The sequence below is a fragment of the Toxotes jaculatrix genome, chromosome 5 (genome assembly GCF_017976425.1).
Source record: "Toxotes jaculatrix isolate fToxJac2 chromosome 5, fToxJac2.pri, whole genome shotgun sequence".
In the NCBI taxonomy this organism is placed as follows: domain Eukaryota; kingdom Metazoa; phylum Chordata; class Actinopteri; family Toxotidae; genus Toxotes; species Toxotes jaculatrix.
The window spans coordinates 21021391-21047434 of NC_054398.1; the positions used below are offsets into that span (position 1 = coordinate 21021391).

General features: G+C 39.6%; 3 protein-coding genes across 5 annotated transcripts; all 3 read right to left on the minus strand.

Annotated features, from left to right (window-relative positions):
- Positions 1-140: 140 nt before the first annotated feature.
- parvb (parvin, beta) lies at positions 141-14260 on the minus strand. 2 transcript variants are annotated; one of them, XM_041039016.1, is made up of 13 exons: positions 14039-14260; positions 7690-7779; positions 7149-7219; positions 6921-7023; positions 5889-6029; positions 5051-5166; positions 4768-4826; positions 4569-4588; positions 3979-4040; positions 3792-3860; positions 3551-3652; positions 3387-3459; positions 141-1596 (listed from the first exon to the last, which is right to left on the minus strand). In XM_041039016.1, the coding sequence occupies exons 1-13, from the start codon at positions 14142-14144 to the stop codon at positions 1520-1522; spliced, it is 1089 nt and encodes a 362-aa protein (XP_040894950.1). In that variant the 5' UTR covers positions 14145-14260; the 3' UTR covers positions 141-1519. The 2 variants fall into 2 exon arrangements, with proteins under 2 accessions (XP_040894950.1, XP_040894951.1); XM_041039017.1 differs by lacking the exon at positions 14039-14260 and adding an exon at positions 9551-9703.
- Positions 14261-15604: 1344 nt separating this feature from the next.
- hdac10 (histone deacetylase 10) lies at positions 15605-22400 on the minus strand. 2 transcript variants are annotated; one of them, XM_041037405.1, is made up of 20 exons: positions 22096-22400; positions 20786-20920; positions 20574-20670; positions 20303-20400; positions 19921-20025; positions 19771-19839; positions 19548-19674; positions 19227-19292; positions 19082-19141; positions 18752-18841; positions 18296-18402; positions 18140-18207; positions 17382-17625; positions 17165-17255; positions 16983-17068; positions 16650-16706; positions 16438-16519; positions 16103-16291; positions 15812-15971; positions 15605-15696 (listed from the first exon to the last, which is right to left on the minus strand). In XM_041037405.1, the coding sequence occupies exons 1-20, from the start codon at positions 22158-22160 to the stop codon at positions 15668-15670; spliced, it is 2025 nt and encodes a 674-aa protein (XP_040893339.1). In that variant the 5' UTR covers positions 22161-22400; the 3' UTR covers positions 15605-15667. The 2 variants fall into 2 exon arrangements, with proteins under 2 accessions (XP_040893339.1, XP_040893338.1); XM_041037404.1 differs by having other exon boundaries at positions 15605-15699.
- A 621-nt stretch (positions 22401-23021) lies between these two features.
- aplnr2 (apelin receptor 2) lies at positions 23022-25809 on the minus strand. The gene is made up of 2 exons (XM_041039289.1): positions 25629-25809; positions 23022-25194 (listed from the first exon to the last, which is right to left on the minus strand). Exon 2 carries the CDS (start codon positions 24978-24980, stop codon positions 23538-23540), a length of 1443 nt encoding a protein of 480 aa, XP_040895223.1. The 5' UTR covers positions 24981-25194; positions 25629-25809; the 3' UTR covers positions 23022-23537.
- Between the last annotated feature and the right edge of the window lie 235 nt (positions 25810-26044).

The window sequence follows — 26044 nt, forward strand, 5'->3', positions numbered from 1 at the left end:
AAACCCATAATTCCTTTAGCTAAACCCAAATTGCAGGAATTGCCTGTTCCAAGGCCAATCTCGCTCAAAAGCCAAAGCAAATCTAACCTATCACACAAGTAAGAGATAAAATGAAATTCTCATTCTGTTTTGATTCCAGGCATTTATTTCTTGATAGGCAAGATAAAAAAAAAAACGCACAGGGGTGAGCCATCCAGTGCGAGCGCAGTCTAGATTGACTCATCCAATCTCTCAATAATTCAGCCTGGCTCTAAAATGCATGCACATCTTAGCAGGTCTCCAGGTGGCACTGTGGGTCCAGGCCTCCTCAGGGACATGTCTGAAAGGCTGGTCAATACGAAGATACTCTGGCTGTTGCACTCCAGGGATGGCAAGAGCACACTGCACTTAAGGCAGAAGGCAACAGAATCAGCTTTTAAATATGGCTTGAGAGGTGGAGTGCATAGTTCAGAGTAAACAAGAACCGTTCACAGTTCCTTCAGCTGTTAAGAAAAATGATTATAGTATATTTAGCTACCTATAGTAGCAATATCCAAAGCATTTTCAGGTACTAGATAATATATAATATATAATACACAACATATTCAAGTTTTTTAAAGGAATAGTTCACCATTTTGAGAAATATGCTTAACTACTTTGGTGCTGAGAGTTAAATTGTCCAGTGATCCAACCGAACACTGCTACTCATCATTTTCATAAACCAGCATTTTTTTATACTATTTCACTATTTTTATACTAGTTTGGTAGATAAGTGAACTTTTGCTACCTTTGAACAGAGCCACATTTGCTGTTTCCCTGCTTCCAGTCTTTGTGCTAAGCTAAGCTAACAAACTATAGCTTATATCTGCCATATCAACATGAGTGGTATCAGTCCTCCCAGCAAGAATGCAAATATGTGTATTTCCCAAACTGTCAAACTATTTGTATAAATATAAATTATATAAATTAAACAAATGAGATATAGCGTGTTAGGAAGGTTTTGTTACCTTGGAACAGAGCCAGATTAATGGTAGTAGCTAAGTAAGATAACTGACTGCTGGTTGTATTGATAAGCCCCTCGGCAATAAAGTGCATAAGCATATTTCCCATAATGTCAAACTATTCTTTTAATATTTATACAAGGTGTTTTTGATGCTATATAATATGTAACAGCATTTTCAACTTTCTTAAATAATCTGGAGGATAAGCAACTGAGTTTGACACAAATGTTTTCCAGTTTTAAGATTTCTGCTCTCATACATTTTTCCTGTGATGGCTGTGTATTCAAATGCAGGGATAAAGGTTGCAGCGTTTCCTGACTTTAACATTCAAGAAAGGAATAAATAAATACTGACATTTAGGGAAGATTAAACACTAACATTCAGAGCCTTTTTCAGGCTACTCCCTCTGGGTCTTTTTTTAAGTCCCACGTAATGACTTTCAGTCCCAGTTGGTCTCCTCCAGTGTCCAGACTGTAAAGCATAATATCCGCACAGGCACAGGATATCAGAGTGATATCCGAGGATGAAACTGGAAAAGTTCACTCTGAGTTTTTGTAGTTGGTGAAAAGGTTGTAGAGAACTCTGAGGGTGGACTTGAGGTTCAGGTTGACAACATCTGTAAAACAAAAATTGAGACAAAGCAGAGGTCATTAGAGTTTGCCAAACTAGAACTGCTGTGAGAAGTTTCAGGAAGAATATTAAGACCTTTGACATGTACAAAAATTGGGTCCTTGGAAGACTGAGGCACAAAACAAAAATCATATCAATGCAAAGGAGCCTCTTCTATGTTTGCAGTTGGACTACTTTCCAACAAATTGTTATTTGTAATTTTGGAAACTAAATGGAGCTCAAAATAGCTCCCAAGAATTTGCAAATGAGTATCATATGATGTATTACTTTTTACCAGGAGAGATCCAGGCATAAAAAAACTTTCTGTTCTCTCTCAGCACCATGGTGTTCTACATAAGTGCTAATTTGCTTATTGTAATTTCTCTTCATAATTTCAACTAGGTCTATTTTCAGACCAGACACCATTTGTTAAAGCAGTGCCATTGTGTCACCATTTAAACTTGCATGACTTAAGCTTCTTATCATCTACGTTTCCCTGTTAGCTGGGGTGACAGTGTTGTTATCATTAACGGCTTTGGGATCTCTGCTTTCATTTGTAATGAACCTGCAGATGTGCACAAACCCAAAGCTAATCCCAACACATATACTGTACAAGAGGTAGAGCTATGCAGCCGTGAAGATTACAGCTATAATGACTTCAAGTACTGCAAAAATTGCACCTAGTGATTGCAAGTTGTTTAGTAGTTGATGTTTTGGCTTAGGCAGGAAAATGTTTTAAAGAGGGGAAAAAGCATTTGCATAAATAAAGCGTGGAGTGAGACAGTATTTGCACGTGCTTAAAATCTACCGTAATTTATACTAGTTCAATATTTAGAGATATATTTATCACATAAATAATCATAGACAGTGCATTGTGTAGGGAAACACTTGGTTGCCATCACCAAAGATTGTGTATAGCTTAATAGTATAATGAAATAAAGAAAAATACACAGACAAAAATACACAGACATGTTTTAAGAATAGGAACATTTAAATAATAAATAAAGGTACATTTTTTAAAAAAGAGCAAAAGCAAAGGTATGTATTATTTACAATATTCAACATGGAGCAATATGTGCTTCATATTGAAAATAATGCAATGTCAACAAATTTTGGTTGTTTTCATGGATTAAAATAGAGAGGCAAAGCATAAAAAGTAATGTGAAGTAGCTCTGACAATTATACAAGTATATAGTAGTATAGTAAGTGAGTAAAATACTGTAGAGTTCAAAAGAAATGCTTAACTATAGTGTCCTGAGATGTTTGAGCAGGTATTTACGGCTCTAAACTTAGATGTGCAGTGATAATACTGAATTTGAACAGTTCTGTTTAAGTTACACAACAAAAAAAAATCACTTTCAATGAATAACTATAACATGCAAGTCTCTAAGAAAAAACACTGAATTGTGAAAAAGTAAGAAATTATTTTTAACCAGTAATAATCTCAACCAATAGAAAAATACAACATGAAACCAGTGAGTCATTTTCTGATTCTTTATGTGTAAGCTGTTTTAAAAAGGTACCAGCTGGAGTGGAGCTCACGGCTGACTGAACTCAGCACCATCCATCCAGTATTAGAGTTTAAAGGTAAGGCAAGGTTTCCATCTACTGGACAACCTTTAACATGACTGCTACTGTAGGTCATCAACCATTCAGTGACTTTTTTAACAGCCCTCTGTCAGTACAAGAGACTCATAACCTCAGTCAGGCTCCATATAAAGCTCCTCTGGAAAATTCACATTTTATGTCTTTTATCTGATCTTGTAATAATGTAATATATCTCTGTCTATAAAATACCTTCTGGCCTGGCTTTGGGTTTCTTCAGGCCTCCATCCTGCATCAGCTCAAAGGCAAACGCCACATTGTGGACCTGAGGGGAAACAAAGTATAAGTTTAATTTACTGCTAAATTGCTAAAATTCATCTGACACATTTGTCTGACACATTTCACCGCAAAATCACCTTCTGCTCAAAGCTCTCAGGGGTGAGGAAGAAGTTGTACAGAGGGACAAAGTAGTCTTCAAGCAGCCCCATCAGCAATATCAGGTACACTCCATCAGCGAACTGGACACACACATATAGAGATACCAGACATATACAGTGCAATCTATAAAGAAACTATCTGAAAATTAAAATCTGAGAACCAGACATGCAAATAAAAGGAAGGTGAGAGGATAAAAATATGAGTCTTTAAATCTTGTACCTGAGATTCCAGCTCAGTCACTTCCAGGTTCAGCTTGTTCAGGTGTTTGTTCACAAAAGTGATGAGCGACTGGTAACAAGACAAACAGAATAGGATAAAATCCATTTTAAAGTATAATTTTAAAAAACTCGAATTTCACTCAAAGTGACTATACTATTCATTATCACGCAAAGAAGAGGTCTTTTACCGTTTTCACCACGTTGAGCTTGTCAGGTGCGTGATCCAGCAAAGTGTCAAACGCATCCCTCTCTGTTGTAAAGAAGCAAGGATTTGAAGGTCATGAAAGCATGAAGGAAGAGTTTGACATTTTTGGAAATGTCGAAGGTGTCATAAAGATAAACAGATTGGCACCACTCATGTCTATCCTGCAAGTATAAGCCGACAACCAGCAGGTGGCGACCTTAGCTTAGCATAAAGCTCTGACCCGGGTCTGTCCTGGGGTAAAGAAAAAACCTGTGTGCCAACACCTTTAAAGCTCACGAATGAACATGTTACAACGTGTTTGTATAATTCGCACAAAACCAAAGGATAAAAACGACAAGTTGTTGTTTCAGCCTGTCTCTGTGCCAACCTAAGCTAACAGGCTGCTGGCGTCATATTAATTGTAAAGACATGAGTGGTATTGATCAAACTCTCAAAGAGAGAAACCAAAAAAAGCATATTTCCAAAAATGCAGAACTAGTCCTTTAAGCAGATAGACAAAGAAACAATAAAACTAAAGGGACATTTCTATAATACTGTAAAATGAAAAAGATAATGTCTGTGGCTGGGACTCACCAAATCTCCCCATCATCATTCTGAAGAACAAAAAAATGAGACAGAATATTAAAAAGAAGATTTAATTTTGCAGTCTATCAGCAGCATCTTCAAGGCTCCTAAGACTTAATAGTACAGTAAATATTATTAACACTATACATAATAACGACTTTGAAAAGTGAGGAGGACCATGTGTAAAGAAAACTATATCAGCTCTTACTCTGTGGTGCTCGTCAGCTCTTTGGTCACTAGAGCAGTCTGTAGGATGCCCTCCCGCTTCTGCTCAAATGAAAAATAAAAGTAGTAGTTGTAGTGACATTAGTAAATTTGGATTATGTTGTTTGACCCTCTTAAAAAAGACTTTTAAGCTCAGTGAGGCTTTCCTGGCTAAATACAGGTTATATAAAAATCTAATAAATAAATAAAAACATCTCTGTACCCTACATCATTGCACATAATGATGATGGCTGCCACTCCTGTTAGATTTTGATGGGACACTTTACCTTGACCACCACCACCTGTACCGAGACGTGCTCTGGGAGTCTGATGGGGGCCTGGAAGTGCATAGCGAGAGCCACCAGCAGATAGACAATAGCCACCAAGTTCTTTGAATGGATAGCTGCAACGGTAAATCATAAGAGTCGACTGTCAGCTCTTTCACACAGCAAGCTAAAGTAATGATGTGAGCAAGTTCCTAAAGATGAAAGGTAACTGTTGGTGCTCTTTGAAGAGAAAATAATGAAGCATGAATTAATGTAAGTCTGGCATTAGCTCTTGTGGGAAATCATTATGTTTGTAGAGTTGCTCAGAACTGTGCTCAGGACTGAATAATCACCATTTGTAATGCAAATTTAAGAGAATTAATCATGTGTTAAAGGGAGATTCCACCAATTTTACACATGAAGTTCAGAATGCCTGTCACAAAGAGCACTAAAGAGTTGAAAAATGGGAGAAGATAGCCAAAAGAGATTACACTTTATTGAGAAACCTGAAAATACAGCTGGATTCTCATCTCTTACCCATAGCTTTGGCACCCTAAGCATCATGGGTATTTAAAATGACGTACAAAACATGATTTCTCAGAAACAAATCTGGAATTAAAGGGTCGTTACATTATTTGTGAGAGTCCGTGTTACTGTGTTAGGTGAAATGTGAAATGAGAATACAGAATAGAGAAAAACACCCAGTGAACTCTCTCACTTCTCAACTCTATTCAGCCAATGACAACAGCTGTAAAATGCCGCTGGTGGAATCTATGGAGAGCTGTGGAGCTGTATTATGGGAAAGGCAAAATCCAGGATTTTTGAAGCTTGACCCATTCTAAGGCAATGCAAAACTCACAGTCTACACTCCACTCGATGGTCCAACCATGAGGTCTCAGCAGTTCGTTAACGGCCTCCAAAACCGTCTGAAGCTTCTGCTTCTGGCCGATCTCTGACTGGGTGACCTCAGCCACGTTCAGCTTCCTACCCGCCAACTTTTCTGTCAACAAAAGGCGAGACAGAGGACATACAATAATGTCAGCTCAACCACACGCGAAAGTTCAATCCAAGCGCAGAGGAGAATTTTGAATACTTGCTGACAGTAAAAATCCAAAGACCTGCATTTACATAAAAGACCAAAGTTAAAACAGTGCTTCAAATGACAGAAACATTTATTTTTTTCCTGCCTGTATCACTGTGGGCTATGTTCTTTGGAAAACAAGGACATGATGATGATCTTGAAAATGTACAAATTTGGTGGCTGCAGACAACAAAGATGACTTGTATAAAAGGACTTTTCTGCTCTAAGGGAAAGGATTTTGGAGGCTTATCTCAAGTGCGTGGGTTTAAATATTATTTTTTAAAAAGGGAACCAGCAGCACTCATAAAAACAGAACAGAACAGGCACATAAGGTGCAAAAGTGACAAACATGTGTGAAAACTAAAAAGGGCTTTAACAGAAAACAAGAAATCACAAATCTCTGAATAGAATGTTTCCTGCTGTGTGCTTTAATTGTTGTTCTTGACACTTCTGAAACATATGCAATGTGTCTCGTGCACAGCAGGTTAACAAATCGGTAGGAAAATGAAATCTTACAAAAGAAAAGCATGGAATTACTGCTCACTGTCAGCACTGAGTTTCATCCATCTTCGTTACATATCAAACTCACAGTATGAACCAACAGCATCTTTGTACTAGAGTCACATGGCTGCACCAACCGATCGACTACACCATGAATTATTGATGGTGTAACTGTTTTTTTTTTCTGATGGGATGGTGCAGCTTGTTGCTCAAGTGACTTTATGTTGTAGTTTCATATTTTGGCCAACAGAAGCTTACATGGATAAAGATGTTGTGAGACCTGTGATGCCAAAGAAATTTGTTTCTCACCAAATAACTTCTGGAGCACTTGACCATCGTAACAGTCCTCCTCCAGGTTTTTGACTATGATTCTCTCTTCTTCCAACTCACTGTTGATCCAGTCAATCAGGACCTGGACACACATTAAAATAGAACAAAACCTTTTCCTCCTGTGTACACATTTATTTGTATTTTTACTGCTCTGATTAGACCAAAGATATTATGATGTTTGTGCACAAAAATGTAATCCCAGACTACCTTCAGAAGATCTTTAAATTTAAGATTTTCCCGTGATGTTGGATCCAACATGATCCTCTCAGCGTTCTCCTCTGATGAGGGTGAGGTGAGAGAAGATTAGAACAGTCGGTGGACATGTGAGAAGAGGTTTATAGTGAAACTCAGATTTACTGTTTAATTTCCTGCTCATTTATCCCCATACTTGGACACATATATTATTTTGTCTCTCATAAATACAAACCTACAGCCACATAAACAAATACACAATGTTCCTGTCAACCTCACATCAACAGTGATTCACACGGTGACTGAAGACACCACCCACTGAGTCTCCACCCCACCCACTTTCATTTCCTGCTCCTCCAAAGTCCCCATTTGTCATGTGTTACATGACCTCAGTAACCTCAGCTGTAAAAAACAATCCGATGCCCTGTTATGAATTAAAACAAACATTTTACACATTTTGGCAATATTAATATTTTAGCATATGAGATGTGGTTAAGAGTTCTAAACAAAATGTTCTTCACTTGTGTATATGTGTTTCTTGTGTGTGTATATATACCCAGCAGTGTGTCCTCTGGATGGATGTCCATCCCTGTGGGGAGCATGGGAGCGTTGATGGCATTCTTACCCTCCTCGTGGAGATCACTCACTAAACAGACAAAAACAACACACACAAAAATCTGGCTCATGATGAACAGTTTAAGATAATATAAAATAATGTGTTTATCTATACTCTGAGTATATAGAGACAATGAGATGAGCAGATAAAGACGCAAAGACTGTCAACAGAAAGAAAGAAAGAAAGAAAGAATAAGAAAGCAAATCTTTATGTTTATCAGTGCCAGTGGCAACTGTGTCAGTGCAAAATCAACTTAAAAAAAACGCCAGTGAGGAAAATGTCATGTTAATTTATAAACCTGTTCCTCCTCCACAGGCACTACCTGAATCATTCAAACACCACCTTTCTATATTTAGCATCAGTAACAGTCTGATTTGAGCAAAATGACAATTACAATAGGTTACAATAGTTCAATGGGAATCTGTAGGCACAAAATCTTTAGACACTTTTCTTTCACATGACTTTCTTTCAGTCATTTTGTTTTCTTCCAAACAGTGGTTGAAACTAAGTACATTTACTAAAGTGCAGTTCGGGATTATTTGTACTTTATACTTCTGCTCCAATTATTTTCCCAATGCAGTGGGGAGGTTTTACTTACTCTTCCTATATGATAACTATAGTTATCATACATACAGACTATGTGTTGATTCTGAGAAGCTTGCAGAGCTGTCACACGTTTGTCACTTCCTCACTTTTCCTCCAGCTATGTGAGGCTCTTTCCTTTCCACTACAGATTGCATTAAGGATGCAGCAGTGTCTGTGCATCTTACTCAACACTCAAATCATGGGAGTGTATCTTGGCACTTTACAGGTCATTTTTGTCTTTTTTTCCCCCAGCGTAAACATACGATATGCACTTCAAGTGTGGCTGGAATTTAGTCTGAAACTGGTTCATTTAAGGTGATTAAAAAGAGTCAAGACAGACTTCACACTGAGTGAAGCTTCGAACAAGGTCAGTTTCTGCTGAGATGCTTTCGCTTCTGGCTGGAGAGATACTCCAGGGATTTGAAGGCTTTCATCCCCTAATGGCCACATTACTTTTATCTTCCCCCACTTCAGTTTGTAAGACCTGCAACAAACTGGACCACAGTCACAATTTGGCCTCAAATCTGTCATTTGATTGACCCTGCTATTTATAAAAGAATGTGAGAAGAAGCGAGGTGAGGATGCAATGGGTAAAAATAGCAGCACTCGAGTTCTTTGGTTTTTGTTTTTTTTTTTTAATTAAAAACATGCTAAATTGATTTTTCTAATTGAGAATATGATGAAACAAAGTCAAAAACTGTGTCTTTAACTTAAAAGAGAGAGAGGATATACAGAATTACCCTGGGAGGAGGAGTCCCCACAGATTTATTATCTGATTCAAGCATCTCATAAGAGCTGAAAGCCGGCTCGAGCCAAGGATCTCACAACAGATCAGCAGTTTGCTTTGTAATTACAGAGCAGGCTTGCTGCATTTCATCATAATTGTGCTGATTCCCCCGCCTGTGTCCATTGACTGCATTACTGCTGCTTTCTACTGGGCCGGACAGAGCGTTGGTACTTCACAATCAAGTAAAACCTGTGTTAAAATGGTAAAATTATACAACATGATTCACTTACTACAGCAGATTTACGCAGAATGGTGAGGAAAGAAAAATACTAATGTTAAGTACAAACTGTACAGTGACCAATACTTCCATCTTGTTGAATTCTCATAACAACCGGCATATTCTAACCCACAGAGTGCTAAGGTAACAGGTCCTGGTTCCTCATTTCCACATCCAAGTTCCTCAAAGCCAAAACATTACAACCAAATTACCTTGTTTCTTTCTCTTGGTCCCACACAGCAGTCCCGCCATATCTCTGCTATAAAGCTCCGGATTCCCCCCCGCCCCGATGGTAGCGAGTGAAGGTAGAAAATGAGGTGTATGTATGGTCAGTGGGTGTTTGCGTGAGTGTGTGTGAATCGCAGTCGGTGGGACTGGACAGTGGAAGGGGCGTCATCACGTGTTTATTTCTGTCACAACCCTCCACCCCACCTCTGCAGTCCAGTTACCGGAGACGCTGAGAGGTTTGTGTTGTACGTATCTCTGTGTGTGTGTGTGTGTGTGACAGGAAAGAGATATGACACTGGACATAAGCCACCAAAGCCACACTACTGTAACACACTAGTAAACCTCTGGGATGTGAGCACAGGACAGATTTCACTGACCTGTGACAGGTATAGAGTTGACTAGATATCCATTAATTTACTGTATGTGTAGTATGAACGCAGCATGGTGTTTTAACCCTGAAAAGAGCAACAATGCCTGTTTCTGGTTTTGCTGCTGCCTTAACAATCATAACTCACTGTTCAAATCAGATGCAATCAAGTAAATTCCCACCACTATTAGAGAATAGACCTGTTTCAGTGAACAACTCTCTCAATGAGCATGCGAATGGAGCCTTTAACATGTTTTGCTGCAGCGGATAATCAATCAACCTCTGGCTGTATTCCTGTTAACAGAATTACACTAATTCAATACAAACCAAAGCCTGCAGTGAAGAACATTTATCTTATGCCGGCTTCACTGCATAATTTTCATGTAAAAAGCTCCTCAGTGGTTTTACAAACCATCGTGTAAAAGCACACAGTGGCTTGTTGAGACAGTAGTAACAACATGTGGTGAGATTTCTTTCTGACTTAGAGGAAAAATCTTCAATGTACAATCAGTCGGCATCATAAACAACAGATTGAGATCGACCTCGTGTCGTTTGGTTCCACTGCTCCCGTGGGTGGGGGTGGGGGGGGGGTTACTGTGGCACAGGGGGAAGATATAAATAAAGCAGCAGTATGGAGAAGACAGACTGGACCATAAATATAGCTCTGGTTATTTACACCAACACAGGCACCGGTGAGTAACAGCAGCCAGGAGATGACAGTGTCACTGGGTATGTTCCACAGGAGGCCCTCAGCTGATATTAACCATGACAGTTGAAACTGTTTAATCTATTACACCTAATATTCATTTAATATAACAGCATGTTTACTAATGTGTTTTCTCCATATTGTAATTCTACTACTGCTGCCTCTGTCCACTCTGAACACCCACTGCATATCCTGGAAGAGGGAATAGAAAAAAGGTGGAACACCACCAAAGCAAAGAATGACTGTAGAGCTTTACATTTTATTGACATTGACTGACATGTTTCAGCCATGTGCCTTCCTCAGAGCTCTAACATACAGGACTATTGAGGCAATGACCCAATGACCTAATAAGCTAATATCAGTGGCTGTATCAGCCTGCACGGTGTATTGATGAGGTTCTAATAAAAGTAAAACTGACATGACTTGATATGACAGTGTGATGACTATTTGAATATTTGCTCAAAACAGTAACTATACCTATTTTGCGTATGCCTACTCTAATACCCTCTAAGTATCAGTGAATTTCCAGGTTAATGACTGCTAATAATAGCATAACTGTCAAGTTCATAAAACTTACCAGCAAACTGAAAATGTTATAACTATTTGTTTTTGCATGAACATGCATTCACAGCAAGATAAATTCTTAAAACACCAGTATTGCACAGTATAGAACAAATGAAGCAAAGAACTAGCATAAAAATATATATATTGTACTACATTCATTAATGCATAATGAACTCAATTTCTTTCCACCTCTTTCTGATAGTAAGGTCGAAGTAGCATCAATAAAATAAGTAGGTAAAGTGAATAAAAAAAGAAATAGCAAAAATAAACCGATGATGACCGGTGACTTACTATTACCTGCATCCATCTTAGAGCTTTTGCATTTTAGTCCTAATTTGTATTTTCAGAGCGTAAATGCTCTTCACACAAAGATAACATGGAAAGGATGTGACATCATGCTCGTCCTCTCCGTCCATAGCACAAACTTGCTTTTTTTTTTCCTTCACTAAACTGTTTTTATTACAGCTGCCTGTTGCTGACAAAGTGACTTTTGGCTTGTCAGAGAAATGCATACTTCCTTTCAGTTTATCAGCAGATACAGAGCCAGACACATAACAGTGTCTTTAAAAACTCGGTCTGCAAATACAGGAATCTTCTTTACTATCTTGCCAAAAATCCCTAAACAACATTTTCCATCCCATTTCTGTTACAACAGGGTGGAAGAGGACGGCTTGTTTAATACTGCACTAAAATGTGTATGTGTGGTTGCTTAGGTGTGTCAGCACAATTTAACAAAATGTAAGTCCCTTTCTAAGAGGAACCGTCCAATTATACTGTTAACGATTATTCAGCATAAGTGAAGCAATTTTTCCAGCTCATCTACGTTGGGAGTTCCCCTTAAAGAACAGAAAGCACCACACCCAAAAGTAACAGAAACCACAACAGCAGCAACATGTGAGGCCGCAAGCTGTGTGTTGCTTCTGGAGCTCAGCTTGTGGCCTCACATACTGTTCTCTAATGCAGACATTATTAAGATCGTCTCCCTTTAAACTGACCTGTCTCATCTGAGCTTTAATCCACTTTGACCACATAGGGGCAGTGTGGCCATGAGGGATTCCCTTCTGTCCACACTGCAGAATTCATTACTAGCAGCAATGACTTAGAGCCATATGTTGGCAAAATTAAGGTCTGGGGACCACAGGGGGTCTTTGTCTGTAACCTGTGGTTAAAAAATAGAGGAACAATAAATTTTTTTTAATGCTGGTATCATTTGATAAAGGTTAGCACAAACTGCTTGTGTTGTGCAACCAACGTGCTAAATTCCAAAGATACTTGATAACTCATTTATATGACACAGAAAAGCAGCAAATCCTCACATGTGAGAAGCTGGATCAGGAACACTGTAATATTTTGTTTGACAGAATGATTGAAACATTACATTTTTTTTTGTCAAACCACTGAAAAAAAATTGGTGTAGATTAAGAAGCCAGTTATTTCAGTTCCCTCATTACACCAGGACTCCACCCCTCAGCTATCACCTTATCAGCTCATTGCCTGGGCTGTGATCTGTGATATTCTGCTTGATATCTACTCCTTTATAGTATTAATGTGTCTTTATTGTTAGAAAAAGCACCTGATTCCACTCTGTCACAACAGTATTATCTATACCAGAGCACTCTGGTTTATTTTTTACTGTTTATCACTGAGTTCAATTAAAAATGCTCATAGTTCCCATAGAACATAGCTGATTGCCTAAAGACCATGGCGACAAACCGCTTTTTTTTTATCTAACCAAGAATCTAAAAAGGAAGTGTATTAAATTTACACAGATATAAAGCAACAAATGCACACATTTGAGAAACTGGAAGCAGAGGTTTTGCTTAATAAATGGACTAAATAGACGATTAATACATCAATTAAAATCATCACATCATGCTGTGGCTCTCATAAAGCTTCATCATGAAATGTTGGGTCTCAGTTGCAGTTTAAAACAAGCTGAACACAGATTATCTCAGCAATCAACACAGGTTAAACTTTTCAAAATTTAAAAAGGTTACAACAGGCTACCAGTGAAAAATGAGTGGAAGCCTCTGACGTTTTGAGGTGAAGTATGGAATTTCATGAGGCTCCCAAACAATTAGAATAACACTGTCCTCCTGCTGGTGGCCCTCCTTTAATGGAGATTGCAAACACATGGCTGAGAGCACACACACAAAACACACACACATACACACACTGAGGCGTTAAGCCTTGCAGCTGTCTGTTTTACCAGACAGTGACTGGCATGTGGGAAGGTCAGAAAATAGTTTGGTCTACCACTGGAAAACCAGAGAAATAAGTTGGTGTTTTGGTGTCTAACATACAGCCAGTACTGTAATCCTCTTACACCTTTATCTTCATTCCTGTCACCAGCCACTGGCTGTGTGATCTATTTATGTTTATTACCTCATGTTAAATGCCAGTGGAGTTGCTGTGAGGCTTTGTCTGGCCTCTCAATCACTTACAAGCAGTTCTGAGCTTTAAACAAGTATAAAAACTAAATCAAAACCACACTGGAGCTCAAAAACTGCGAGTCTGTTACACTATGACTTACTAACATTGAGCCAAACTGGAATATTTTACCAAAGAAACACAAAATCATTAATTTAATTTAAAGTGAGTGTCAGGGGCACACTGAAAACCTCTGTATACACGCTGTAAATCATGTGTACAGTTCGTGATTAAGACGCCGGTGTTGTCCCGGAGGAGAATACTTTAATAGCGCATCATGTGATTGCAGCACCATGGACAGAAACAGAGCAAGATGAATCACATGGAGGCCTTTCATTATAGCACAATATCAAGAAAAACAACAAGAGAAAAAAAACGAAACATCATATAGCCTACATGACTCACCTTCTTTAGACTTTTTCTTCCGCACCAGGGTTCCTCCTAATTTCCCGAGGAAAGATTCGTCCTTTTTCATTTTTGCGGACTGCAAGGTCGCAAACGTCCCAGACATCTTTCAGGGTGGCTGCGTGTGTGTGTGTGTGTGTGTGTGTGTGTGTATGTGTGTATATGCATGCGCCGTCTTATGTTTGTGTTAATAATGCCACTCCACCAGGCGCCGGTGTATGATCCAATCACAGCGAAAAGACACAAAACACACACACACACATAAAGTCACAGTCAGACAACAACAGGCTGAGGGGAGAAGCGTTGCTTGAATGACTCACATGCGACTCCCTCCCCTCCTACTCATACCACAGCGCCACCTACAGTCAGGACGACGAACAGGATTTACGAGGTCTTTCAGGTCAAGATTATATAGATTATTATTTTTAGAATTATAAAATACTGTGCTTTCCATTTTCCATTTTATGACACTTCATTAAAATATTGTAGTTTTTACTTCACTATAACTGAAAGAAATGTAGTGAAGTAAAATATTGTAGTTTTTACTACTTACAGTATTAAAAAGCACTGATCTCAGTTTTCGCAACAAAAATAAAAAAGGTCTTTAAAGGTAATAAAAAAGTCTTAAAGTTAATTTTCAAAGGTCTTAATTTATTTTTTTTTTCACAGGAGCCTTTTCTCTGAAAGGTTTATGTTTGTTGTTCCAGATTTACGACCATGTGTAAATTCAAACTGTAAACAGACATGGAATTGTTTTTAATTGGTTAATCCATCCATTTAAAAAGCTGTTCAAATTAACTCTCCCTTGAGAGTATGAAAATGCTGCTTACATCTTAATACAATACTATGTTTATGATAAATGCAACTCTGAATGGGGGGCATTTATTTTGCATCATGAGTACTTTTACTTTTGAAAGTTTAAGTACATTGTGCTCATGGTTCTTGTATTTTTGCATAAGATTTTGAAATCAGGACTTTTACTTGTAGTCAACTATTGATGTTTTTTGTGGTTCTGATTTTTCTTCCAAAGTAAAAGATCTGGATGCTTTTTCTGCTTTGATCTACGCCAACATAACCTGTGTTATTTTTGTATATTGTTAAATATGAAAGATGTGCCTAGGTAAAATTTCCGGTGAATGACACTGATGATTTTCCACAAAATACCCATTAAATGCAGTCTCTCAATGTGCAAACCGCTGCTGCAGATTTTCTCCATTGATCTGATGCACACCTACAACACTAATGTCACATCACCAATAAACAAACTACACATGAACAGCAGTGGTTTGTAATGAGGTCAACATAAAAGTTATTTTTTTAATTTGGTCATCATTTATAAAAAATGTAGACAAAAGTTATAAAGAACATAAAGAAAAAATAACATGAAAGAGACTAAAATGCTTATTAATCCTATAAATAGGCTGGAGGTAGGCCTATTATAGAATTCACTATACTAACCACAAGTTATTCAGATGTTAACTAGTGCTATGTCTACAGTAAGTCAATTATTAACAACTTTTCATTAATTAAAAGGCCCATCAGTATGTTTTTGACAATATATATTCATATGCACAGACATTGAGACTTTTCAATTCTTTTTTTTCTTTTTTTTTAACAGCAGGACCAGCTTCAGAACTCATCACCTCTTCCCATTTCTTCTGCTGTTTGTAGGAGACAGAAACACCAATTAATATAGTAAAAGTGATTTTAAAAGCTCTGTGGATGTCAGATTATGTGCCCTGTTTATATCTGATGCTGCTGTTGTGAATTCACCTGTGGTCTGCAGCAGCTTCCAGTCAGCCTTCAGCCTGTGTCTCAGGCTCTCCAGGGACTCTACATGCTCTGGTTGGGGAGCCAGAAGCTGCCCCAAAGAGGAGGCAGCGTCCCCGAGGAGGGAGGAGGCTGTGGGGCCGACACATGACTTCTCACCTTCCTGAAAGAAAAACAAAATCCTGATCACTGAAGTAGATCACCCTCGCCTCACCTGTCAAAAAAATCAAGCTAAAGAGACAACTGGTCCAAGAAAGAGATGTAGTTTCACGAAACTTGCCCCTGTCGTCTTACCTGCATGAGCACCAGTGTGTGTCCTTGTGCGAGGCCCTGCAGCAGACCCGTTAGGTGCTGCCACACACTCTCGGACAGCCCACTATCTGGCATCCGAACCAACAGAACCAGACCGGGGTCGTACTCGTATCCCAAAGGCAGGACGAGGCTGAACAAAGCCTGTATGAACCCTGACACGTCGCTGAAGCCCTGTAGGAGGACAACAAATACACGTGGGATGTGTTTCCATTGACATTTTCAAAAACACACACATTTCCTGTGAAATACACATGAATACATGAGTCACGGACAGTATGGACAACAATGAGGATTTCTCCCAGTGTAAAACACAGTACCTTCTTCAGATGCACAGGAATGTAATATTTGCATTCCTGTTCCTCTGACTCCTTGTTGCTGAACTGCACCACAAATGTTTTCCTGAAGACAGAAACATTTGTGTTACCATGTTGTTTGTGCTTTTGGAGACAGTTGGCTTTTTTCCCTTTTTCCTCCCTTTTTCTTTCTCTTTCCTTCATTTGCTTCAAGTTGTATCACAAATGATAATCACCCATCTTCAGTGACGTGACTCGGAACCTTCCCGTCTCCGACACACACAACCAAAACCCTGCAATAAGACAAAGCAGTACCAAATCAGACTATATTTTAAACAATAAAATAACCTATCATGTTAAATAATGTTAACTGGTTCTTTAAAGGAAATTTCCACCATTGTATACAATTATACTATTAGATATTCATCTGTAATTGTTTGATTTCAAGGGACCTTTTATTCTTAAAGTTTTAGGCAGCTACAAACATGAGAGTGGTATCAATCTTCTCATCTAACTCTCAGCAGAACACATAGTTAGTATGTGTACAATTAAGATCCACACTGTTATACCGATTCGTGAGTGCAGCTGCAGCATGCTGGACAACACACATCGTTGCCATGGAGACGTCATGGACCAGCGCCAAGCCACTGCAGATCTGAGAGGCAGTAATTAAATATAATGAGAGGAGCCTGCAGATCATGCACGCGGGTCAAACAACATGTTTACAAGCAGACCACATCACTGACTTTACCTCATTCTTTTCCATCTTCTCTACAAGGGCAATAAGACTGGAGAGGGTGGAGAGAGCATCGCTGTCATCTGCATCTTTAAGGAAATTCTCCCTTATTGAAGAAAAAAAAAACATTTAGAAGATGAAATCATGATTCGAAAGGTAATAATGAAAAATACATTTGAGCACTGTGAATAAGGTTAACTTAAGTGGACCATGACCAACCACAGCTCCATACTTAAGTTTGCTGACTGTGAGTGGGTCGAGATCCTCTGTCGATCTGAAGGGTTTGCATCCGTCTGGGCAAGCGACACCATCAGGGAACACGACAGCAGTACGAATAGTGGGAGTGACTCGTTTCGGAGGCTCTGGCCACACCTTTTCCTCTGCACTTTTCTCTTCTTCCCCTTTATCCTGTGTTTTTTCTTCTTCTTCTGCCAGTTTCATGCGCTTGGTGCTGATATCACAGGCTGGTAGATCAGCTGGAAAGGAAAGAGCGATAAAACAATTTATGAAGCAGTGAACATAAAAATGACAGAGGGTTAAAACAATACAAACTGAAGTAATCATGAAGTAAATCATGAAAGAGTTGAATAAAGCCTTCTGTGGCTCCAGAAGAAGCTACACAAAGTCTGTCAAACCATATACAGTCTATGGTCAGCGTCTTCCGGGGCTGAAGACCGCAAGTTTGAAAATGAAAAAAATGTGGGGGTGTGGAGTGAAATGAGGCTAACAGACCTCTGTAGCGGCTCCTCATCTCTGCTTCAGGCTAACGGCTCGAGACTACATTAGACACTGCTAACTTAACATAACTGAATCTACTACTAAATTCTCAGTAATTCCAATTGCCTTGTGGGTAATGTAGGGGGTTAGGTTTGACAAAGACAAAGAATGCGTAATGCATTTTTTTGACTCTGACGTTATTAAAGTGTAATCTGAAACTGGTCTAGTACTCCTTTAAGGCACAGCTCAAAAATAACTATGTTGATGTCATACCTGCATGTTTGAGGCAGGACCAGTACTGCCTATGAGTGGATCGGACACAGTGAAGGGACTCAAGTGCACTGAAAAGACACAAATTCACTACAATTGCAAAACGGACACATGCTAAGATAAGGATGACACCTAAATTTGACTGGCAGAGAGAAAGACCTTTTACAGGGGCCATTGAGGTTTGCAGGTCGAGGTGCAGGATCTCCAAGCAACGTTTGAACTGTCTGACACACAGACTGGGGGAGGGAAGTCAAGTTGTACCCTCCCTGGAAAACACAGTAAAGCCTTTTACAAGTTTGCTTTGCACACAAGTGTCTGGAACTATGCAGAACTGTCCCAGACTGCCAGTGCTACAAAAAATTACATGAATATGAACATGTAATAAATGTATTGATGGATTTAAGTGTTGTGTTTTTGATCATTGTGGTCATTTTAATAAGAACACAAAGTCTTAAAACTAATCCAATAGATATAATACACAGTGGAGGAAAAAACTAAACAAATAGTGTCTCCACAAGGGCAGGTGTTAAAGGAATAGACATATATTTAAAGAAATTAGTGTTTGTGTTCATGTTAATAAAAACGTTTCATGTTGCCTGACAACAACAAACTGACCTCCAGCACAGCACACAATTTGCCACCAGCAAGGTTCATGAGAAGGTGAGTGAGGTGGGCAAAGATGTCTGGAGAGGCACACATCTCCCCCTGAAAATAAAACCAGTAACTGAAGTTAGTTTACTGAGTCATGTCCCAGTGATGGAAAACAGACTGGACACATAGTTTTCCAGTCTGTCCAATGTTCACACATCATGAGAGGTAAGAGCAAGGGAAAGCGGTGAATATGAATATGCTACCACATATTTTCAACATTTGTTAAAAAAAAAAAAAAAGCAGAAATACTGCAAACAAATTGTAGGTTTTATCATAGTAATTTATATTCAGTACCTCTGGGTCACCGATGGCTGAGTCAAAGCCCGCACACACCAACACCAAGTCTGGGCAAAACTGTGACAAAGACTCACATGCTCAGACAAATCATGTCTAACACATCAGACCGTCCGTAAGAAAAAGTGTGAATTTTCTGTCTCACCTCATATGCAACTGGCAAAAGGAGATGACAGAAGACTGAAAGATAGTCACCGTTCTGCATTCCCACCTGAAAATACCATAATACGAACTTTTTAATAAATATAAAATATTTGTCCACATATGTCCACACAAACGCAACCATCAGCGCTAAAAGGACAGTTATTAAAAGCCATAAAGCATTTACTTGCTTTCCCTTTCATTCATTCAGTCAACACAAAAGCAGAGTTTAAGATAAAGCCTGCAACATCTGTACAAAGAAGGCTGAGCCAATGGAAAAAATAATTAATGATTTCAAGTGAACAGTATTTCTATGGTTACATACCTTGTTCCATGGTACATTTATATTGAATCCAGCTCCCTTGTCTTTGCCGACACTGTCAAAGTCTGATTCTCTAAGGTGAGGCCAGAATTTCTGATGCTCAAAGCGGTGCCATGAGAAGTAGAGCACGCTGGGAAAAAATGTAGCATGAGGAATTTATTACACCAGATGACAAGACAAACATCCACATAAACAATTCGGGATCCTTCCATAAGCAAAGACTCACCTTGGATCATCTTCAAAACTGTACTGGACCCCTTGACCGTGATGTATGTCCCAGTCAACTATCAACACTCTGGAAAAACATACAGACGTAAATAAATAAGTGTATTTCTAGATTAAATAAAAATAAATAAATAAATCAAACTCATGTTACCTTTTTACTCCATATTTTTGCTTTGCATATCGAGCAGCTATGGCCACATTGTTGAACACACAGAAACCACTGGCAGCGCTGCGCATACTGTGGTGTCCTGGTGGTCTGTGATGCAGAAGAGATATACTCTTAATTAATTCCTTAATTAATGAAGCAGAAACGATAGAACAATGCGCACACGTCTTTTGACCAAGACCCAATAACTTGTTCATCTCAAATAAATATCTTTGACTTCAAATCCGTTTCACCTGTTATCAATAAATGAACTAATGATTCCAACCTTAAAGCACAGCAACACAATGAGAAGCAAACTCCAACATACTGAATGTAGCATCAGAGTACATATCAGGTCTGCTGGGTCTCACTGGTTAAACAGCCTCACCTGACCAGAGCCATGCCATTCCTCACCTTCCCCGTCATGACACTGTCCACCAGTTGCAGTGCGGCCCCTGCAGCCAGTTTGGCACAGTGAAAGATGTTCTAGGACAGTTAATGAGAAAAGGGGGTGATGAGCCAGGAGTGAAAATTACCTACTTTCAGCACAATAACCGGAAAATCATTTCTCTAATCACGACTGAATGAACAAAAGTGAGATACAAATAAATGACATTAGCTTCAACTCAGCTTTAAAGAAGTTTAAGAGTGAGACTAACTGGGTGGAAGTAGACGTCACCGTACTGGAGGGTGAACTCCTTCAGGTCCTCCAGAGTCATGTAAGGGGTCTTCTTCACTGCATCCAGATACTCCTCGCTATTGGAGGCAGAAAAGTACATGTAAATGGGTGATTTGAGGTATTTCTCACAGCTTCATCATCAGAATTAGTAGATTTAAGTAAACCTGGTGGGAGGTCAGGATGAGGACTGACCTGTGAACCAGCAGAATGTCTGCATCTGTCGCCTCGCGGACAGGTATGGAGATACAGCGTTCAGCCAGACCGCTCTTGACCAAAGCTTCATGACTCACTGTCAGACGCTCGGGTACTTCGATCTTACATGCTGGACTGGAGAAAGACAAACATTTAAAACACTTGTTGAAATTGTTTTTGTGCATGTTAAATAGCAGTTTTACGACATCTTTTAAAAAGAGTAGGTTAGTAATTTTATTTTTGTATGTCCTATGCACAAACAGTATTTTTTAAAAAATTAACACAAGTGCAGCATGTTACTGTACATCAGGAAGCTGCAATCATCTTGAAATTAAGAATAAAAATGTACAACCGGTAAAATAAAATTAATACAAAGATGCACACAGAATAAATAATGCAAAGCTTTATTTATTGTTCAACTGAAAATAATCATATAAAAAAATAGATATCATCAAGGTTAATAAAATTGACAACTTCCTTTTAACGTGTATTTTTAATCCAGATGAAAAACAGTTTCACAGTTAACATCCAATGCAAGAACCACAAACTATTTTTGCGATCTCACTTAGTAGTGAAACTGCAAGTGCAAAAAGTACAAAAATAAAATAAAGGCACTTCACTGTTCGGCCCAAACAAAACAGAGTCTGAAACTTTGGGGGATTTTATGCTTGACTGTGATCAGGAAATAATAAGGTGGACATTGGCTGAAACAGGGAATATTATGGTTTTATGCTTCTGCCTGTGTGATTTGTGTGAACGCAGGCACAAACACAAACAGAAGAACATCCCTTAAAATGTGTGAAATTATGGCAAAGATACTATCATGTTTCTATTCACGAAAATGCCGATATATATCAAGAATCTAGCATTGAGCCGACTGTACCAAAGAGTTTGAAAAAGTGCTAAAACAAAGAGTAAACGTATCAGAAAGATAACGAATTAAGACTTAAGGGGTTAATGTTTTTATTTCATGCTAATTCTGTGCAGAATTCGGTGTAATTTAGTATACCGAAGGCACATACGCATATGCTTACGAAGCTAACGGAGCTAACTCTGTGGGTGCACCCCACTAAGTAACCGGACTAGCAACGAGAAACTGCAAAAACAGTTCCTACCGCCACCACAAGTTAAAGTTATCGATTCCAGACAGTTAAATGATTATAGGATTCTAATTATAATAGTGCGATGAAAAAAGTCACATATTTAATCATAATATCAAAGCCTGGTGAGCTTTACATTCATTCAACTCTGTGTGTTTAGCAAGCTAACAGCTAGCTGTGCTGTGTGCACCTTATCCTGTGCGTACTTACTCAACCCAGAGCAGTTTGTAGTTGGTCATCTCCTCATCATAAATCAGCGCTGTTCCCATCTTCATTATGTCTCAAACCAGTCGAGCAGCGTGGACTTGCAGCACATGCATTAACGTTTCTGAGGTGAAACAATTTCTTCCAGCGATAAAATTGTTTCTAACATAAACTGTGCACAAAGCAAGTTTACTAAGAATCGATAAGAGAGCGGCTTTAATCAGACTCACTGACTTTAACTATAAAGCGCTTCCGTAAATTTTGCATAACACATGTAAACAGTGAAGTGGTCAACCCAAAGTAAGCTGAGCTTTATGGAGGTTGTCAAGCAGTTTATTGGCTCATCGGCGCCACACTGTGGACGGGGTCCGGTGCTCACTGCTGCAGAACAGACCGGTGAATAAGTTTGATGCAGAGTATCACTAATATGACTTATTTGTTATTTCAGATGAAAAATTGCTTCATGTTCTTGTCTTGATGCTTTTTTTCACTCTGGTCCTGAAGCGATGTTCATTTAGTTTAACTGTATTTTAAACTTGTCACTTATAGTTAAACCGCTCGCTGAGAATGATTACTTGATATTGGAGTTTGTTCATTTTAACCAACATTTTTACAGATTTTTAATCAAAGAGCCAGTCAATCTTATTCAGTTTGTTAAAGCGTCACTTGTTATTTTCTGTACAAATGTTTGCCCATTTGTATATTTATTTATTCTCTTATCATTTTCTTCTTTGTTACATTGGCCCCATATCTTATAGCGCTTGCCCATTTCTGAGTAACAACTGTCCCTATCTACTTTATTTATTTTGTTTTGTTTTGTTTTGTTTTATTTATTTTATTTGTTTCTTGTAGTTTTTTGTTTGTTTGTTTTTGCATAATGTTACTGTCCATTTATCTCAAAATCCCCCCAAAAAGACAAATGTTAGTTTATAGAACATATTTTAATGGGAAAATTACAGTAAAAACAGTGCAACACAAATCAATAAACAACTCTGTGTATAAAATATAGAAACAGATCATATGACCAAAAATATTTGGTCCAGCCAGGCACCATCTCTGGGGAAGCAGTGGCATCTTTCCTGTGGGAAACGTGTGGACAGGAGGCAGGGAATTACATTTCTGAATTCATGACTGTTCATTCGATGAAGATGTTTATTTATCTGAAAAATTAATTTTTGATAATATTGACATTTGACTCTGAGTCTGGCCCACTTTGGAATTTAGCTCATTGTAGATCTTGATTGTCTTCAACAACGCTGAAAAATTAGTGAAACATGTCCCATGCAGTCATGCTTTACTATCAGCAAACAAAATGACCTGATGCCCTCACAGTTCCAGGTGAAATTAGTTTTAACTGGGTTAACCTTTTCATTTTTAAGCAGTAATCTTCTTGGAAGTTGAGCTATGGTTTCTGTGGCCTCTCACCCTTCAGCCACCATGCCACCCATCTATCCAACCATCTCCTCCTCTGTCCTATCTCCTGTTTCTTCCTGTGTTCTTGTGGGAAAAGCTGAGCTCCTGTCCTCTTTCTCTTCCTCTCCTTCATCTTTCTTTCTCTCTCCTCCCTCTGCTCCCCTTCTGCACAACATGAGAAGGGCTCTTCTGCATCTCTTCCTAAATGACGGATCACAGGCAGCGTAGAGGAGAGGGTTGAGGCAGGAGTTGAGGTACGCCAAACAGGTGACGTAAGGGTGAGCAGCCAGTAAAATCTGATCTAAAGAGCAGGAGTATGGGACAAAACCAAACTCCAGCAGCATGGACACAGTCTTATTAACATGCAGAGGCAGCCAGCACAGGAAGAATGCCATCACTAAAGTGACAATGACCCTGAGGAGTCTGCGCTGGCGTCTGCGGTCAGGACGAGGGCCCTGTCCAAAATGTCTGCTGAGGAGCTGGGCCAGTGAGCAGTAGCAGACCAGTAAAATGGCAAGAGGGAGCAGGAAGCCAATTAGAGTTGATTTAACACTCAAGGCGGCTGCCCACCACATCTCTGCGCTTTCTTTTTCATCCTCCTCCAGGTCTGCTCCAATCAGCATGGAGTAATCCATCTGGCAGGAGAGGAAGACTGACTCAGAGTCAGCAGACTCTAGTTGCCAATCATCTTCAGGCTCAGGGTGTAGCTCCATCTCCCTGACAGAGCGCAGCAGCAAACCAGGAAGCGCCAGCACCCCTGCCAGGACCCACACTCCCCCAAGTATCCACAAAGACCTGCTGGGGCACCTCTGCGGGGCATGGTGGCTGGAGTGCCGTCGTCCAGTCAGAACCCAGTACCGCTCCACACTGAGCATGCTCAGACTGAACACGCTCGCATACATGTTGAGAGCAGTGAGGAAGCTGCTGATTTGGCAGAGGGGTTGCCCAAAAGGCCAGTGGTAGCCCATGGCTGTGTAAACGGCCCACAGAGGGAGAGTCACAAGGAAGCAGAGGTCAGCCAACGCTAAGCTGGCTATGAGAGAGTCTGTCAGAGAGCGAGAGGGACGAGGGACGGGGGGAGGGGAGGAAGAGGAGGTGGAGGAGTGAGAGGAGGTTCTACAGTTTTGTCCTGAGGAAAATCCACAGTTTCCTTTTTTCTTTTGAGGAGAAGACTCACACTGAACTCTACTAACTCTGTTAATGTCCTGCTGACTGCTTCTGAAAATCCCGATGCAACAAAACGTTCCAGCTCCACTTTGGTTGTTGTCTCCGGTCCTTGTTCTCCTCCCTTCAGCTCGGTCCAGGTAGACCCAGAGAACCAGGCCGTTGCCGAGGCAACCAACCAGGAAGGCCAGCAGGTAGACGGATGGGATGATGGAGAATGAGGGAGACCAGTCGGTGTAGTCGCAGTGGAAGAGGGCAGGAGGAGAAGGAGAAGGGGAGATGGGAAAGTCGGCATCTGACATCTGTCTTTCCATCTCCTGTGTTTCTATATAAAATGATTTGCCATTAAAGTCAATGGAGGTTCCAGTACTTTCCTTGTGAGCCGGAGTTTGGTCAGAACAATGTTTAGAAGCAAAAAGTAAGAACTCATGCACTGTGCACTGTAAGATTTTGGGTCCCAGTTCCAGATGTGTATTGGTTGTCCCCACTTTTCTTTCACTCCTCCTTCTGTACCTTGACTCAGATGTTCTGAAAATAAAGTGAAATGCAGTCAGGTTCATACACCTTTGTAACAGGAACAAATACTGTGAATACTGTACATGCACAGCTTGTAACAGCAAGGCAAAGTTCAGCTACATACAGATTAGTTAAGGAGCTTTTAAGGAGAATTTTGGACAAATTTGTCCTTCAAACAACAACAAAAGGTTCCCTGATGTAAGTTTAGCTGCTTTACATCTTTTCAGAAAAATAATGAAAACACAGACTATTACAGGCCATTTATAAGACACCAGAGAGGGCGAAAGTTCAAGAAAACTTTTATAGGTGCTGCATTAAATCTCAGACAAGAAGAAGCAGAAGAAAAGATCTTAGTAGAAATATAAACGTGAAATGGAAATAAATTGATCCTAAATGAGGGCCAAGTCCTAATAGGAATTATGATGAGGGTCAGTACAAACACTTACCTCAGGCTGCTTCATCCGTTACGATGAAATTCTTTCTGAGATTCTTACAATTGTGTGATGATCACTGTGACGCAGTGGTCAGCCTCTGTCTTCTCATCCCGTCTCCTCTCATTTCACTTTCTCTCTATGACCTCTCCTCCTGTTGCTCTCTGTCTCTACATCTGTACTGTGTAAGCTGAAGAAGGTGTGTCTTCTTCTTCCTGAATATATATATACACACACACACACACACACACACACATACACACAGATGCACACACAGATGCACACACCCTCCTTTCTCTTGTTCTCTTAAACCAGACCACCCCAGCAGAGAGTTACGAGACCTGCAAACACCCCTGCTCAACACAAACACACACACCTCCCAAGAGACACAATAACTCCCCCCACAAACGCACACAAACCCGAGACACACA

Coding starts and splice junctions, on each gene's coding strand:
- hdac10 (XM_041037404.1), bottom strand. CDS start 22,160: ATGAAGATGGGAACAGCGCTGATTTATGATGAGGAGATGACCAACTAC. Junction 20,921..22,095: donor TACAAACTGCTCTGGGTTGA/GTAAGTACGCAC, acceptor GTCTTTCTCCAG/TCCAGCATGTAAGATCGAAG. Junction 20,671..20,785: donor GACATTCTGCTGGTTCACAG/GTCAGTCCTCAT, acceptor TGCCTCCAATAG/CGAGGAGTATCTGGATGCAG.
- aplnr2 (XM_041039289.1), bottom strand. CDS start 24,980: ATGGAAAGACAGATGTCAGATGCCGACTTTCCCATCTCCCCTTCTCCT.
- parvb (XM_041039016.1), bottom strand. CDS start 14,144: ATGTCTGGGACGTTTGCGACCTTGCAGTCCGCAAAAATGAAAAAGGAC. Junction 7,780..14,038: donor GAAGAAAAAGTCTAAAGAAG/GTGAGTCATGTA, acceptor TTGTCTGTTTAG/TGAGTGATCTCCACGAGGAG. Junction 4,827..5,050: donor TACAGGTGGTGGTGGTCAAG/GTAAAGTGTCCC, acceptor TCATTTGAGCAG/AAGCGGGAGGGCATCCTACA.